This window comes from Typopeltis vanoorti, chromosome 7 (assembly GCF_054136105.1).
Source record: "Typopeltis vanoorti isolate ZY-2024b chromosome 7, IOZ_Tvanoo_1.0, whole genome shotgun sequence".
NCBI classification, from domain to species: domain Eukaryota; kingdom Metazoa; phylum Arthropoda; class Arachnida; order Uropygi; family Thelyphonidae; genus Typopeltis; species Typopeltis vanoorti.
In genome coordinates this window covers 74365025-74382602 of record NC_143555.1, presented here as the reverse complement: position 1 = coordinate 74382602, position 17578 = coordinate 74365025, and the positions used below count along the sequence as shown (strand labels likewise).

The window sequence follows — 17578 nt, the reverse complement described above, 5'->3', positions numbered from 1 at the left end:
GCGTTTCCAAACTTTAGGTGTGAAAATAAAGGAAGAGATAGCCTTGGTTTCTAAATCCTCTAAGTAAATATTTGCGAGTACATATACTCGCAAATATTTCTTTCGAGTTTTCAAAATTCGAGTCATCTCATCAGAATTCAAGGAGAACCGGCCTACCAGTCCAGAACTCGAGGGAGGGGCCGTAGGCGCCGGGAGGGGAGGAACCCCCTTTTCGACTCATCAGAATTCAAGGAAAACCGGCCTACCAGTCCGGATCTCGGGGGTGGGCGCCGTAGGCGTCAGGGGGGAGAAGCCCCCCTAGTATATATATATAATGATAAGCCTTTTTATGTCACGTTTGTATGTCACATTTTTTGAAACGTTTTGAAACTCAGGGGCTACCCTGAGTGTCGGCTATTCAAACTTAGAGTCATTAGAATTCAAGGACAACCGGCCTACCAGTCCGGAACACGGAAGGGGGGGGAGTATCCCCCTAGTGTACACATATACACACACACACACACATTGAGAGAGACATCACGATCTTTTAAAAATGTGTAATAGTAAAAAGTAGTTCTTCATGTTTTGCATTTTTCAACTGATTCCTATTTGTTAAACATACATGATTCCTGAATACATTACATCAGTTTGTGTGGTTTGGTAACTCAGTAAAAACCTTCCAGTATTGAGACATGGACAAATAACAAGTAACAAGTTTAATAAAATAAACAAATATAATCCTACAAATTTGGTAAGTCGTCAGACTTACATCGTCAGGGATACTTAGCAAAGTTGCACACACACACACAAAGTAGAAACAATTAATTACACATAATAGACGTTATAGTACTTCACAAATTGGTACATACAAACAAGTAACCTAAAAATAATGAAAAGTTAAATTAATTACTGTATAAGTTTGAACAATGCTAGTTGTTGCTGTCATGCTCTGTAGCATGCCGCGTGTCGTATCCTAGGTCCGCGGTAGTTGATTTTTAATGAAAGCAGACCAAACTTGGTGTAGGATTAAGCCTTGATTTTTGTTAAATTGTGTGGTGGATCCGCAGCATTTCAGAGGCTTCCTTTATCCCATTTAGGATGCGAAGAACATTTGTCATGGGGGGGGGGGTTGCAACTGAAGATGAGAGCTGCCTCTGAAATGCTGCGGATCCCCCCAAACAATTTAACAAAAACCAAGGCTTAATCCTACACCAAGTCTGGTTTGCTTTCATTAAAAATCAAATTGCTACGGACCTAGGATACGATACGCGATGCTACAGAACAGAACGTGACAGCAGCAACTAGCATTGTCCAACACGTATACAGTAATTAATTTAACATTTTTAATCTGGTTACTGATTTGTATGTACATTGTGAAGCTTGAAAACATGTAATACGTGTAATTAATTGTGTATTTTTTGCTAATACCCCCGACGATGTAAGTCTGACGACTCATGACCCCTGTAGGATTATATTTGTTTGTTCTATTTTATTTAACTCATTATTTGTTCTAAAAATATATGGTTTCAAATACCGGAAACTTTCTTCAAAATATATGATTCCTATTTATTAATAACAATCGTAATGACTAAGAAACCGAATGACAGCTGAATGTTCCATATTGCGGTTTGAAGGTAAACATGCCATTCTCTGCAAATGGGATGGAGTACAAAAAGTTTGGACCCTCAGGTTCCATAAACAGAAACTCTCTATACTAAGGAAACACGAGAATAGAAATACGAATCAAGAAAAAAAAATCGAACTATGCGTTGAACGAACGCTTTTAAAGTAAAACGGAATTCTCTGTTAGGAAAAACCAATAAAATTTAACTCACGGCTCTGAACTTGAGAGAGGGGGCAAGGAAATCAAGTAAAAAATCTTATTAGAGAAATTGCTTAAGAAAACAGTACCGCTGAAGACATCAAATGCTAAGAGTTATAAGAAAGATAAATAGAAAAATAGAAATACATTTTACAAAGGATTCATGGAACGGTCTCATCAGGGCTTTCTTTTAGGAAAGAAAATGAATGCATTTCAATTGAGATTAGCAACTGCGAAGGATGAGATTAGATGTAAGACTGCGGAGATCGACATAGTGAAAAACGAATATTTCGTTGCAGATAATGTTATAATTTCATTACTTTTTGACAGACTATGAGGTAAGAATATATTTAAGAGGTGGGATTCACCACATCATAGCCGCCGAAGAGATTCAATTGAATTGTTTGTTGAGTGATATACTTCACACATATCAAGAATTCGTTAACGCGAACTGTTTCAGAGAAATTTGCAATCCACTTCATTCTCCAGATAATTTCATTATATATTTGATATATTTCGTACCCATATCATTTCTTTCCTATATTATCCAATGGTTAAATTGACTTCAATGGACACTTCGCATCCATGAATTATGGACGTATATATACGTTCAGGCCGATACGGTGATTGAAAGGAAATGTTAAAAAAGAGGGGGGGGGGGAGCTGCTATAAGATTACGCTGGTAACTGAAAATGTGCAATATTTACTTTATTATTATTATTATTATTATTATTATTATTATTATTATTATTATTATTATTATTATTATTATTATTATTATTATTTTATTTTTATCTCTACTGGGAATCCTACCCACGAAAGATTGCAAGGATCTGATACATCAATACCGCTGGAAGACTAAAGGCTAATTCCGGAAACCCTGATTGGAAACGCAAACAAAGAATTTAAAAGCCACTCAAGGCATGAGGGTCCTCTAATAAGTCTGGTAATGGTCTCAGACCTAAACATATTCACGATTATTCATGCCTACCGTGGGATTCGATCTTATACCTTGTTGATGGAAAAAGAGCACGCTGTCTATCCGATTATAGTACTAAGCAGGCAAATACCTATAGTTAATGAGTATTCACTAGTATAATACTATTCCACAGCACTTACAAACCTTAATGGCAAAAGACTTGCCTAGATTAGCTTTCGTAACCATAATTTTGAGGATAAACTGGTTAGTCTTATGCTTAAATATATATTTCTGTGTGTAAACAGCGTGTGTTTTCCTGACCGGTGTGGTTGTGAGAGGAAAAAGGCAAGTTGCCGGTTGGAAGACCGGCTAACTCCTCTTCATTTGAAATGTTCATATAAAGTTTCTTCGTCTTCTAGACGGAATTCCAACCCAGTCTAACTATTTATAGCTATATATGCTTTTATAGATATAAAATGGAAACTGTTTAATAAATGCTTGTTATCTTTCAACTTTTTATTGCCAATTAAGGTTAACTGTTATCAGCAGTTGTGATCTGTGTAAGTGAACTATCATTAATTTATTTATCCACTCGCTGATTTTTTTTTTTTTTATTATTATTTTTTTTTTATATCGAAATCGTGATTTTAGCCGAAGTTTTACAGTTTTCGAAGTGGGGAAAAAAAAAAAAATGACGATCCTGACTTTCCTGGGCATATGGAAACTCTCAAGAGACCTAACTTGACGATAACAACGACTCAGATAGCGAAGCAAAAAAAAAAAAAGTTTCTAAAATGAAGAAAGAACGACTTCACTTCTCAGATTTCTTTAGTCGTTGCATTTTCTTTTAAACTTGTAGCAATGTAGGCAAAAGGGTAAACACCTAAACAAAGAAAACCAGAAATTTTCGTTACTTGAAAATAAACAACCAAATGATATTTTTCCTGATGACTCTGATACATTTTTTTTCTTTATTTCAGTTTTATTAAATTTAATCATTTAGGACTAAAGGAATTCCATTTACTCCTTTGGGAATAAATGAGCACGTTGGAAAATTTATTTTTTTATTTAGGAAGAATAAATGTCATTTTAGTGAATTCTAGCGTTTCCTCTTTTTTTATATTTTTTTTTAAAAAAATCATTTAGTATTTTTGTATACAAACCAGAATCATTTTCAAACATTATTCCGGTGCAGTTTTCGAAATGAACAACGAAGTTGATGGATAACTCACATAAAAAAAAAAGCAATTCTTTTTATTTGCGTGTTCTTGCTTTGAAGGAATGTAGTTGTGTAGTCTGAAGCAGCTTCTCCTCTTTCTTTAGAGCCAAATTTGTGACGCATATTTTCGTTTCTAGCACATGAAATAAAACTACAAAGTTTTTTCAACATCATCCCGGATTCGGTACTATTCTTTTTAAGGAATTTGGAAAAGTTTTCACAAGAAAAATCTAGATAGTACTAAGTTGAATAATCTGTATAAATGAGAGAAAAATTTTTTTCGATTTCTTATTTAAATTTAGGAAATAAAAATAATATTTATAAATGAAGAGATAACAAGAGATCGCATTTGATATTGTGGATCATCTACTCCTTACAGCCCGGACTTAGTTCCATCCAGCTTCTGGTTATTTCTTAAAAAAGGGCATCCATTTTGAAATTGACGAATAGATATATATATAAGCAGAAGTGAAAAGTTTCCGAAAATAATTGTCGATCGTTACTAGCACGATAAAAAAAAAAAAAAAAAAGACGGAAAAGATTATTTTAAAAACTGGCGTATGAAAATAAAGCAGAGATGACTTCAAACCGTTTCCTTTAATCACTGACATATCTCTTTTGGCTGGGAAAGAAGTTCGGGATGGGGATATTAATTTCGGATCCCCCCCCCTCCTCCTGGTCATTACCAGATGTCATTTTGTGTAGTCACAATAAAGACATAGTGAAATACTCACAGTCCTCACATGCATTGATTTAGTGAGAAAATTTTGTCCATTCTTACTTTCTGCGTTGAGCGATATTTTCACGAATGTAACGATTTTGGTTACAGCAAAACCAAATGTCTCATTTTATTATTATTATTAATTATTATTATTATTATTTGAAATGTCTTCTTTCTTTCTTTCCAGGCTTTTTAACTGAATAATGACTAATTAGTTTCATATGAAGGAGAGTTTTATCTCCTACAAAACACAGCTATGAACAAGCAGTTAACCTTGCATTGTCTCAGCGTGGCTTAAAACACCTCCACCACTACATTACACTGCACTGCATTAATGAGAAAATGTGAAAAAAATTTGGCTGATGAAACCCAACCATTCAGTGTTATTATATAGTTTTAAAAATATTTTATTACTTATAATTAAATCTTGAAATGCTTTGCTGCTTCAGTATTATATAATAAATTCTTTATTTTGAATATTTAAAAATTCCAATTTTCTTAAAATATTTATTTGTTTATGTACTGATGCAACAGAGTATCGATGGTCAGGCTCTTACGAAAAACAGACATGTGGACACAAGAATTGCGAACCGAAATTTACTTCTTCTTCTTCTTTTTTTTTTTTTAAAGCTAAGATAAAAGGTCTCATCTATCGATAATGCGAATGCGAATTTTCAAATAGAATTTGTAAAACAATAGAAATTCGAGATAGGAAGGACATCTTGAACCAGCCCATTATCCTGATGTTTTAAACTATAATTGCCTGTAACAACATGACCGAAATGTTACATCGCTATGGAATGTTATGATGGCCTCTTGGTAACGTGCAAGAATGAAATTCCTTATTATGAGTTTGAGCTTCACTCCACGGCGCTTATAAGAGTGATGTAGTAGTCAATTTTGCTGTTCTCACAAGGAAAAATGCAGTAACCAGTCAACTCCTCTTGTAACGATTACAAATGCATAAATTCAGAGTCCGTGACTTGTCCTTGGAAAAGCAAAAGAAAAGTTCACGTACAAATTAACAACCTAGCAGATGGGCAGGGCGCGAATTTTCCATGCTTGCTATGCTTGCTGCGCAAGCTTTACTTGAGAAAGAAGTAACATTTATTTGTTAATAAATCCATGCATTTATAAGCATTCCATTTAGGCTTTTATTTTTGTAGACAGAAGACGTCTTAAGCTTGCGCGGCAATAATTGAACTTTGCATCGTGTATCGAAGGCCGATGCTTGCTCGTCTAGTCAAAGCTATCTTGGCTTGCTCGGTTGTAGGAGCTACCAGGTCCTCGCAGCAGCACTGTGATTTCATGCGCGCGCATAGCCATTTCACGTCGTCTCACTGTGTTGCTTAAACACAGGTCATACGCATCAACGTAGCTCTAGCCAGTGAGCTTCAGCCAGCCTTTACAAGTGTGCGTGTTGCTTGGGAAAATTAAATTACAACGAACTTTTTATGACGATGTTATTGACCAGTTCATGAACCGTAGGGTAGAATTTGTATTCAGGTAGCTAAATTGAAAAAGATAGAATGTCATTTGTAAAATAAATGTTGTATTTGTATGATTAATTATTCATGCTTGCTCTTGTGATAACAGGACCAGCATTCGCCCCTGCAGATGGGTAATTGAGGGATTTTGACATTTGTTTGATTGAGGCATTTGTTGCCAACGAGAACCTCAATTGCCTCAATACTGAGTTTTATACTCAGAATGATATCCTACTTCAACCAAAAATAGATACGTCCATTTGTTGTCAAGACTATGCCATTTTCAGAATATGAAAGTTACCTATTATTCAATGTAGATATTTAAAATAAAGGCAGCTTGAATAATAAAATACAAAATATTGATAGAGTTTGCCTTTGGAAAATTTAACACACACTGTTATTGCAGTAATACTAAATCAATAACAAATTGTGGCAATCGAAAAATATCTGTCCTCTAAAAAAATCTTTTAGAGGAAATTTTAGGTATTTTTTTCCTCCTTTAAAGCAAGCCGTTAATATATCAAGATTTCACGAGCATTCTTTATTGTTTTGTAAAGAACTGAATCAGCGGTTTAACCTCAAGGGGCCGATTCCACTTGGAATAACATCTTTTGGTATACTGTTGATGTCCCAAATAATCGTCACCACACTTGTTCGCCTCGTTCAATTTACAAAGCAAAAGCACCTTATCGTCATGACAACGATGTTTTCTGGTCGTAAAGTGTGTCATAACCGCTTGGGACCTCTTGTAAGTGTCTTGGAGACCTCGGCTGCTAATGGCAAACTTTATATCCTTGGTCATAAAGAACGCACTAAATATCTTTAATTGTTTCAGGCGGAAACGACGGAGCAACTCGATTTTACTTTCATTCTTTCGGGTATCTTCTTTTCTTTCTAATTTTGCCATCTGATAGCACGTGTTATACTCTTTAAACGGTTTACATCGTTAAAAGTTGACCGAACAATCGGCTCATATTTTGAATTTAACTCTTGAGTAGTTCTAAGGAAATCCTGTTTATTTAGCACTACTCGGCAGTTTTAATTAAATTGTCAAGTAACACAGTTTCTATCAATTGCACTAAGACAGGTCGACCTTTGTAAATGTAGAATCTGTACAGGATTAAATTATCGTTCATGTAAAAAAAGTAATAAAATAACACACACACACACACACACACACACACACACACACACACACACACACACACACACACACACACACACACACACACACACCAATATAAAATTTCAAATAGTTTAGAATTTTTAAAAATTTGTTTCAATTACTGTGAAATCTTCTAACAATTAACATGGTCATTGTTATAGATATAACTAGTTTCGTAGACAGCTGAACCAAATGCATTTATTAAAATCGCCAGTGAGCGTGAGATCTATAATTATTTCAAAATTAATTGAAATATCTCAGTTAATATTGTAAACCAGTGCTTTTTTTTTTTAGCGGTACGCAATATCGGCACCTTTTTTCTTAAGTTTTTAAAAATTTGCGATTTATTGACAGCAAAATGTATTATAAATATTCCGGTAGATGGTACTGTGTTCACGAATTGAATTTTCAGTTTTGCTTACTCATAAGTTGGTACCCTGCTTTCCTGTTTTATAGGTTGATATGCAACCGTAAACAGGAAGTTGTGTTTACTTCCATTATCACTTTATCAGTTCTATATTCACTCTGCAACAGGCAGGTGTTCACGTGAGTTTTGAATTAATCTAAGTTAAATCAGTACAATCATTGTTCAAAATGAGTAAAATAAGTAGTTACGTTATGCCAATGAGGAAAAAAGGGAAGGCTGAAGAAGCAGAAATTGTTGAATCTACTTGTGATCCTGTAAAACAGAAAACTAGCACCGAAAATACACTTGGTGAAGAGGATCGCGAAAAAAGACCGAAGATCCACGTGGTCAAAAGGAAGCAGATTCTGATAATGATTGGTCCGAATGTTGGACACGTTTGCAGAAAAATGACTTCTGCGAGAGAAACGAGTGACTGTATGTCAAGAATAAAATGTTGGGCTGTAAAGTGTGTCGTGATGTCGGAAGTCTTGCCGTCGATAAACACATGGGAACGAAAATTTCAGCGGAGTGGGCAAATGGTAAAATCAGTCATTTTGGAGAATCTCGCAAACAACATTTAATGCCATTAAGAAAAAAGATTTACGATCATAAGGAGAGTGCAGCACACAAAGCGTGCCAAAATATAAAATCTGAAGCAAAAACGAAACATTAGAGAAAGTTTTCCTAAATACTTTGTCCCATAATAAAGAAGTAAGAGGAAAAGTGTTTCGAACCGCTTACAAAGTTGCGAGGAGAAATCAATCATTTAACAACTTTGAAGATGAAATAAATTTACAGGAACTTACTGGCCTAGACATGGGATATATTCTTCGTTCTGCAAATGAAGATTGAACATTAACATTGTGAGCCATATCGCAAATGAAATGAAATGAGAAAAACATTAATATACAATAAAGTCCCGGATATAGTGAACTCCAAGAACAAAATATCGTTACTTATTGATGAATCAGCAACTGTGAGTAACACAACAACATTGATTGTTTTTGTGTCTTAACATAACAACAGCTTCCTGAACTTTCGGCTCCTGTGAGTCTTTTCCTAGATTTGATCGAAATATCAGCTAGAGGAATTTTAAAGTCTTTAATTAGTCATCTTGAGTATTTAGGATTAGCTAAAAATTAATTAAAGGAGTGTTTATTGTCTGTAACTTGTAATGCTGGCATTATGCTAGCCATCGCCTTGAATTGTCTGTTAGTGACACAGTGAACAATGCGGCAGGCATGAATCGCTTTAAGAGTTTCATGGACAAACCTTATGTCACTTATCATGCTTTACCTAAGAATGCTAGGGGAACTACACAAATGTGCAGCGACTCTAGAACTTCAACTTCTTAAAATTGGCAGAATTTTAAGCACTCGCTGGGTTGCACTAGCTTTCGCGCTGTTTCTGCAGTGTGGAAAAACTTTGAAGCTCTCATCCATCACTTTCTGGAAGAAGAAGCAGAAGAAGAAAAACAGATCGCTTTCTTTATGAGGGCCTTTTAAGAAAAATAAAGTCATACGACTTTGTTCTTGATTAGGACCTTATGTGTGATGCTCTCCAAGAACTTACTGAACGAAGTCTAGATTTACAAGAGAGAAATATTGACTTGTACAAAGCAGAGAGGAAGATAAAGAATAGAGTTACTTTTTGAAGAAAGAATTGAAAATCCTGGTCCGTACTACAGTATTTCTGTTTAAAGTCAGAAGAACATGAAGTCCAAAGGGATTGAGCTCCACAAAAATGAAAGACACAATCCTGCAACAAGTTCATCTGCTTTCTAATAAACGTCTGAAAGAAGCTGTTGGAAAGCGTCTGCTTGAAGGAGATGATGCTGATTTGCCTTAATATGCTAAGATTTTAGATTCCAAGTATTGGCGAGAAAATCCTGGGAAGCATCTGACATTGGCTGAAGCTGAAATTAAAAAGTTAGCATGCAAATTTCGCTTAAATGAAAAAGAAGCAGTTGGTGGTTTCCGTGAATGTCTTCAAGAAAATAAAGTCCCGGATATACTACTTCCTCTAAAGCACACTTTGGGCACAATTGAAATATCTTCCAGTGAATGTGAAAGGGGTTTCTCACAGATGAATCTTATAGTAACTTCATCTAGGGCATCTCTGCTTGTGCGGACAACTTCTGCACTGACGTTAATCAGGATAGTAGGACCTCCTCTCACTCAGTTCAACCCTAGCAAATATGTGGACTCATGGATGATCCGAGATCGTCATTCTGCGGTTGATACCAAAAGCAAGAAGCGATCGAGAAGATATGTTAAAAGCAGTGGTTAAATTCTAAACGAAAATAAGTTCCGGGGCCCTATACAAAATAATCAATTGTATTTTCCTTTGAATGCTATTCGGGGAAGCTCCAAATCTCCCCTTCCCTTTTATCAAGCGTTCATAATCAGGCGACTGTTGATATTGACTTTATATACACATTCAAAACTATAAACAATTGTTGAATAATAACATAATGATGTAGGCATAATTACCGTAAAGGAAGTAAAGACACAAAACTGAAAAATGTTCCTACAAAACAACCAATTGTATTTACCTTTGAATGCGATCCACTGGTCGAGCGTCCAGCAAGTCAGCAAATCTTTTCTTTCGTTCAGCGTATTAATATTATCACATTGCAACTCATGGGAATTCTGTATTTCTGTGGATTCGTTATAGACCTCTTTCTCTTCGGAAACTACACACAAACTATCATTACAAACTCGTTTTGTATTATCACTATTATTAGCTATTTTTCCGATTAAAGAATGTACCAATGTACTTATCCATAGTTGAAATACCATACTTACTCGAATCAGTGTGGCGCACCAGGAGGGGTGGCCAAAAGGCTCTACCCCCCACCCAAAGAAAAAGGAAAAAAAAACTAGAAATTTTCCAAAATTCTTTTCCTAATTAAAATTAATTTTTTTAAAATTTATGTTGTGTCATGTCTTCTATTTCTATACTGCTTATGAATTAGCGATCATTGCAGATGCTGAGTCATACGTCGCATGCGATGCGTAGTGTGTATAACTCGCAACCCCGATTTAACTTTTCGAATTCGCATATACTTCGCACATGAAAAAAAGCTTAAATATGTTCACATAGGGAGATAGCAACTTGCTTGCAGCGGTAAACAACACACCCTCCCCAACAGCCACTATACTTCAGAGGCAAGAAAAACAAGTACTTTTATTATGTCAGTGAATAAGGTATGAGCAGTCTGTGTAATATATTTCTCAACAAATAGTGCAATTAAAGACAACTAGGATAAAAACGACACTAATTAATGAATCACATGTCCCTTCATACAGAAATTATGCTGTATAGACTCAAGCAAAACCATATGTTGCACCGGCAAACACAGTATCTAACTAAAAACTATTGTTATTAATTAGATGTGTGTGAGTTCGCCTGCCACAAAGGCAGCAATAAAATTCAACTGAACGTGTTAAAATTTGTAAACGTGTTAAAACTAAGAAATATATATACTGTATAGTGAATGTTGATATGGCAGTTTCACATATGGAATTTGGTTAAAGAGAGTTAACATTTCAACTCAATTGTCGGCTATGCTTTTATCTTTCGGTCGCGCGATCTTTTGTTAATATCGCTCCAATCATAAGCACGTCTTAATAACCTGATTACCTTAAAAGGAGAAAAGTCACAAAACAGAAAAATGTTCCGAGTCCGGTGCATAAAACATTTCCAGGACCGATCCCCGGAGAGCCCCCTGCTAAATTTAAACACTGGTTAAAAGTGTGGAAGTTGCTGTAATAACATTTTCATGGTGAGTACCAGCACCATTTTTTCTAGAAAAAAAGCACTGTTGTAAACTATTAAAAATGAATAATAATTAGTTAAGAACTAAACGTGAAATTTTAATATGAGAAAAAGAGATTCGAAATTCATTAATTGATTATAAATTTTTAGAATAAATTTATTACAGCGAAATGCGACGAAACACTTGCAATCAACGATCGCTCTGCGGATTGTTCATCTCAATAACCGGCAGATTCGGTAGTTCTGCGCTATAATAATAATAATAATTATTATTAAGGACCTCCGTTTCGAATCCCATCTAGGAAGCTAAGAACATTTATCGGGACTTTTCAACTGGAAGTGAGTTAGCCAGGCTTAGGTTTCCTTTCACGGATACTCAGGTTTTTCATCTCGCAAAACAGATAAACCGGCTAGATAGAATACATACAGTTCACAGTCAAAGCAGGTAGGATTAACCGTTCTATAATAAGCAGTATCAGGGTTATGCCTTTTCCTTTCCCCTGTTAATTAATCTCAACAAATAGCAGTTTATCAACTGAGTCTCATAACCTCCTGATTTAATCCCGCAACGTGATAAGTGACTCAGTGAGGAATGATTCATTTGTATTCCTTCAATTCTTTATTATTATTATTATTATTATTATTATTATTATTATTATTATTATTATTATTATTATTATTATTATTATTATTATTAAAGTCTATTAGAAATTTGTGTACAGGGGCGCGCCGGCCATATGTGCAATGTGTGCGACGCACACATGCGTCAGAAAAGTAAATGCGCCAAAGAGAGGAAATCCTTTAAAAAAAACGTTTTTCTAAAGTGATTTTTTTATCGGAGGAGGGATAGGGGCGCCACCTAAAGTTTTGCACACAGGCGCCGGACACTACTGGCGTGCTACTGTTTGTGTGATTAAAGCCGGAAGTTATAGTTTTAAGACTGGCCTGGTATTATCACTGGCTTCCTTCTGCAAGTAATGATTCTTTTAATTAATTTCTTTTAATTTTTTTTTTTTTTTTTTTTTTTACTTTGCCGTTCTGACTGGACAAGTAGTTAGCATATCTGTTCCCAAGTGAACAGGCTGTGGGTTCAAATCCCGCTATAAGCATGGATGATTGTCTTCAGGTGGGAGATGAATTTCATCGTCCGGTGTGAGACCACCTCTGTTTATTGGAGACCTAAAGTGGCTTGAGAAAGTTCCATGTTTGGTCTCTAGAGCAAGGTTTCCGGACTATGTAAAAATAAATGAAATATACAAAAAATAAATATATATATAACGTAAAATAAATAAAAATTGAAAAAAATCCTTAGCCCACCCACGGTAAGAATATACTAGAGGTTTACAGAAGCCTTTCGTGGGTGGGAGCCAGAAAAAAAAAAAAATTGCACCAACAATTCTTTATGCTTTAGTCTTATAATTCCAATATGATTCCTGAATTTCAATTCCTTATTCTTCATGATATCCAATTCTTTATAATCAATAACACTATCCAAATCTTTTCATTCAATTTATATCTATCTAATCCTACTTTTTTACCAAACCTAATATATTTACATTTCTCCTAATTAAACTAATCCTTACTTCATTATTCACAATTCCAGTCTTTTTAAAGTCACCCTGAAGAGATTTAAGGTAATCTGTGAATCAGTAACTTTTTACCTAATTTTGCATCATACGAAGTAGAAAATGTGGGAGGGCTTTTCATTATGGAAACTACAGATTTTAATCCTGTTAAACAAGCAAAGTGGTAAACACACACACACACACACACACACACACACACACACACACACACACACACACACACACACACACACACACACACACACACACAAGGCCTTGACATCCCGTAGCTTTAGTTGCTTCAGCTCTTTGCGAACAACCCAACCAACCTTATCCTATCGTAAAAATAAACCAACAACATATCTTAAAAATAAAATAAATATTAAAATTCACATACCTTTTCATTCTTTAAAGGGATGTGAATTAGGCAGTAGTGTTTTATTTTGGACTTGTCATTTTGAAAATCGGTGGGCAGCTCAGCTTCTACTTTTCATCATTGCTGCACAAAATACATCAGATATTGTTGCTATCTCGTATCCTAACCCTTATTAGTATTACATGAATCACATGTGTGTGTGTGTGTGTGTGTGTTTTCTATGTCAATTTTCTGAGTTATAGGATTAAGAAGAAGATAGGATTAAAACAGTAGATAGGATTAAAACAGTAGTTCGAGTGGTCCATCTTTGGAACAAGCAGGTAGGTATTTCCTCCAGGAAACTCGACTTTAACCTGCAACTCAAAATAAATAAATAAATAATAAAAATAAATAAAAATAAAGTGTACAACTTATACTATTTTATACAATAATATGTAATGTTACGGTTACGGACCACGATTTGGGCAACAGTTATTGGCCATAGCACACAAGTCGAGTTGGTCTTAGAATCAAATGATTTTTTCCTCAAAATTTTGTAAATTAATATAGCCACGCTATTGAGGTTTTTGTGGAGTTTCTCCGACTTGTAATGTAGAATGTTGGTTTTCTTCATCTAATGCCAGCAAACAGCAAAGGTTGGTCGATAGGTAGAGCCTCTGCTACTAATGGCTCATGCAAAAAGTTAAGCAAGTGTCATAATAATAACAATAATAATAATAATCTTGTTAGGATTATCTAAAGCATAGTTTGTCAGTTTTGACGTGCCATAGCGATGGTAGCAACACACACACACACACACACACACACACACACACACACACACACACACACACACACACACACACATAATCTCATCTTAATCTTAGGAACATCTTAATTCAGTTTCTTATCATTCCTACTGTAAGGCCTACTTGCCACAGAATCTTTTACGTGTACATAAGGTCTTAATAAATTTATTCAACTGACAGGTTAGTCCTTCGACAAAAGAATTCCATTCGCGATAAATTATGCGGTACTGTGATATTTGTTTATCAACGCGTCACGGAAAGACGTTTGCAGGAGAATAAAGGAAAGAAAGAAAAAATGTTTAAATGATTGAACATTTTCTAGTTAGGAATGCCTTCTGAAGTTCTATAGCAATTGCGAGTGCTATAAGCTTCTAAAATGCGAGTAAATGCGAGACCAAATAATATTCACTATCGAATAAATAAAAGCAAATTTCATGTTTTTATATCTCTTCGTCTTCTTCTTCTCCTTTTCATTCTGTTGTATACATAATACACCTACCTACCTATCATACACTCACACGCTTTTAAACGCGTCTGAAAGAATTACGTAAGTGGCCTGAAGAACAATGACACCAATATCATGTTTTTGTGTATCGTTCGTTGTATAAATTACTGTATTATTCACTTTTTGCATGCCATCCATCATTTTCCTTTCATATGTCATCTAATTTCGTTTCCTGAAAAAAAAATTCTTAAAGACAAAATTAATATTGTATTTGAACTTTTTTCGTTTTCGGAATGACATCTTCACTTATCCTGTTCTGATAATAACTCTAAATTGATCGATTTTTTGCTATAGTTTTTATTATAACACTTTTTTATTGTTTGTATTTCCGGAAGCACTGTATTGATATAAGCCATCATTTATGTTGGTAATTGTCAATAGATTTTTTTTTTCTTTTTGACTTGGAGAAATTTCTTAAGCGAAGAAACTTTTTGCTCCGTTTAATGGCTTTTGTGTTGCCTCGATGCCACTAACCAAACGATATCTGACGCATCATAAAAAAGAAGGGAGAAAAAAAATCCCATTTAATGCGAACGTAAACATACATTGGAATGTACTCTGTTTTTGTTCCGTATTATGGAAGCTCTTAATACCTATTCCAAAATTGCACGAACGTGTTTGCTTTTTACATTTTCTAGATCACGTATCCGATTCAGAGAAAATTTATTTTATTTTATTTACTTTTCTTTCTTTTTATTTTCTTTTTCTAATATGGAATTCGTCATCTGATTTTCTCTTTTACTATTTCAGGTTGAATTACATTGCTATTAAAAAAAAAAATGCCAGCCAGAAATGTCTGTTTCAGAGATTTAAAAAACGTAATTTTCATTTTAGATTTTAACGGCTGTACAGGAAAACCTCGCTTAACGCGAATTCGATAGCGCGATAATCAGTTAGCGTGATTGAGTGGACTTATTTCCCCGCTTTACGCGATTATTGATCAGTTAACGCGATTTTTTTACGTTATGCGAAATTTTAAGTTACACGTGTTTTTTTTTTTTTTTTTTTTTTTTTTTTTTTTCCCGTCAATCTGCAGCAAACGGAAAAGCTGTAAGTCTTTAAGAGACATGAATGATGTGGCGCTGGTAGATACAATGATTGTGCGAGACCGGGGATACAGCGAGCCTACAGTTTAGACTATATTAAATAAGAGTAAAGAATACAAAGAACAAGAAAAAGTTGCTACTACTTCTTTAACCATGTAAATCATCAGAAATAGAAGCCATTTAATTATCGAGATGGAGCGTCTTCTATCACTCTGGATTGAGGATTATAACCCAAAACAATATCTATTAGTACAGGGAATATTCAGACAAAAGCTTTCTATATATTAGAGGAATGTGAAAGCTTTACTCCGAGTTTAGGATGGTTTGACTGTTTAAAAATAAAACTGGACTGCATAACGTAAGAATAACTGGTGAATCTGCTAGTGCCTGATATAGATTATGCAGCCAAGTTTCCTGAAGAATTGCAAAGGATAATTCAGGAGGGTAATTATGATGATCGGTAAATATTCAACGTCGACGAAATTGGTCTCTTTTAGAAGCGTATGCCAACAAAAACTTTCCTAGCTAAAACTGAAGGATCTCAGCCAGGATACGAAGTACCTAATGATCGTCTTACGCTTTTATTAGGAGGTAATGCAGAAGGTGACTTTAAACTCAAGCCTATGTTAGTTTATCGTACGCAGAATCCAGGATCTAACATTATTGAAGAAATCAGCACAGTTGAAAAAGAACTTGGATTTAATGAACTGGATAATGAAGATGTGAGAAACTTGCTCGATTACCATTCAGAACATTTAAGCGAGATGATCTTCTTCAACTAGAACAGCGTGCATATGAAGATGAAGATAAGGAGCACAAAGAAGAGAATTTTACGACTAAGAAGCTAAAGAATTTGAGCTAGTTTTCAATCACATTGAGCATGCAAAGGAAATTTTGTTTGATGCTGATCCTGCTTTGGAACGAAGCTTCGAAGTCCGCCGAAATCTTGATAAAGCGATCGCCAGCTATCGTAAACTGGATGCAAAATGAAAACGACTCAAAGATCTTTATTATTATTTTTTTTTTGTAAAAAAGTAGCTCAATCAAATGTTTAGACACTAAATAAAAATTTAAGCAATTGAATTTTATTAACTTTGATGATTTTATCCTCTAAATATAGCTTATACAGTAATTTTTTTCCCAAATTTACGCTAACTGACGGATGAATTATAACTATTCCTATTGTTTATTATTATTATTATTATTATTATTATTCCCGATACCTCCAAGTAGTCCGAAGACTCATCGCGGGAGGATAACTACAACTGTCTCAACCACTACACCGAACCTCTACTACGAATCATCTCCATCAACGCCATCTACCGCCCACCACAACTAGTATTTTTTTGTCTGTAAATTGCGTGCGTTCTGAAGGGCCGATTTGTCTGTATGCGGGATGAAAAACCCGAGTTTCCGGGAGAAAAACCCCTGCTACCTCCGTATGAGATCGGCTAACTCAACTTCGATTGAAATCCTTAACTTAACACGATTTCGCTTAGCGCGCATTAATTGATGGATTAATTAATCGCGTCAAGCGAGGTTTACCTGTACCATTTATTTACTATTTCTGAGCAGGCCAGTTCAACATTTCTACGTTGTTTTATGAAAACAGTCTTGAACACGTAGTGCACTATGGCATGGAGCATTATCGTGCTGAAACATTCAAGGGTCACTGCCGAAGTACTTCCACAGCGCCTGAAGCTTAAAATTGTCCAGGATTTCCAGGTAGCCATCAGATGTCATGGTTTTGGGCACGTCCACCAATAGATCAAGACCCCATACCATTAACAAGCCTCCACC

At 35.1% G+C, this 17578-nt stretch overlaps 1 protein-coding gene across 1 annotated transcript in view; it reads right to left on the bottom strand.

Moving 5' to 3' along the window:
• Positions 1 to 820: 820 nt before the first annotated feature.
• The window catches only part of LOC150104781 (uncharacterized), a 124180-nt gene continuing 107422 nt past the window's right edge, over positions 821 to 17578 (bottom strand). The window contains exon 9 of the mRNA XM_090395629.1: positions 821 to 859. Within this exon, the coding sequence (XP_090251755.1) occupies positions 821 to 859 (39 nt within the window). The remainder of the gene's footprint in view (positions 860 to 17578) is intronic.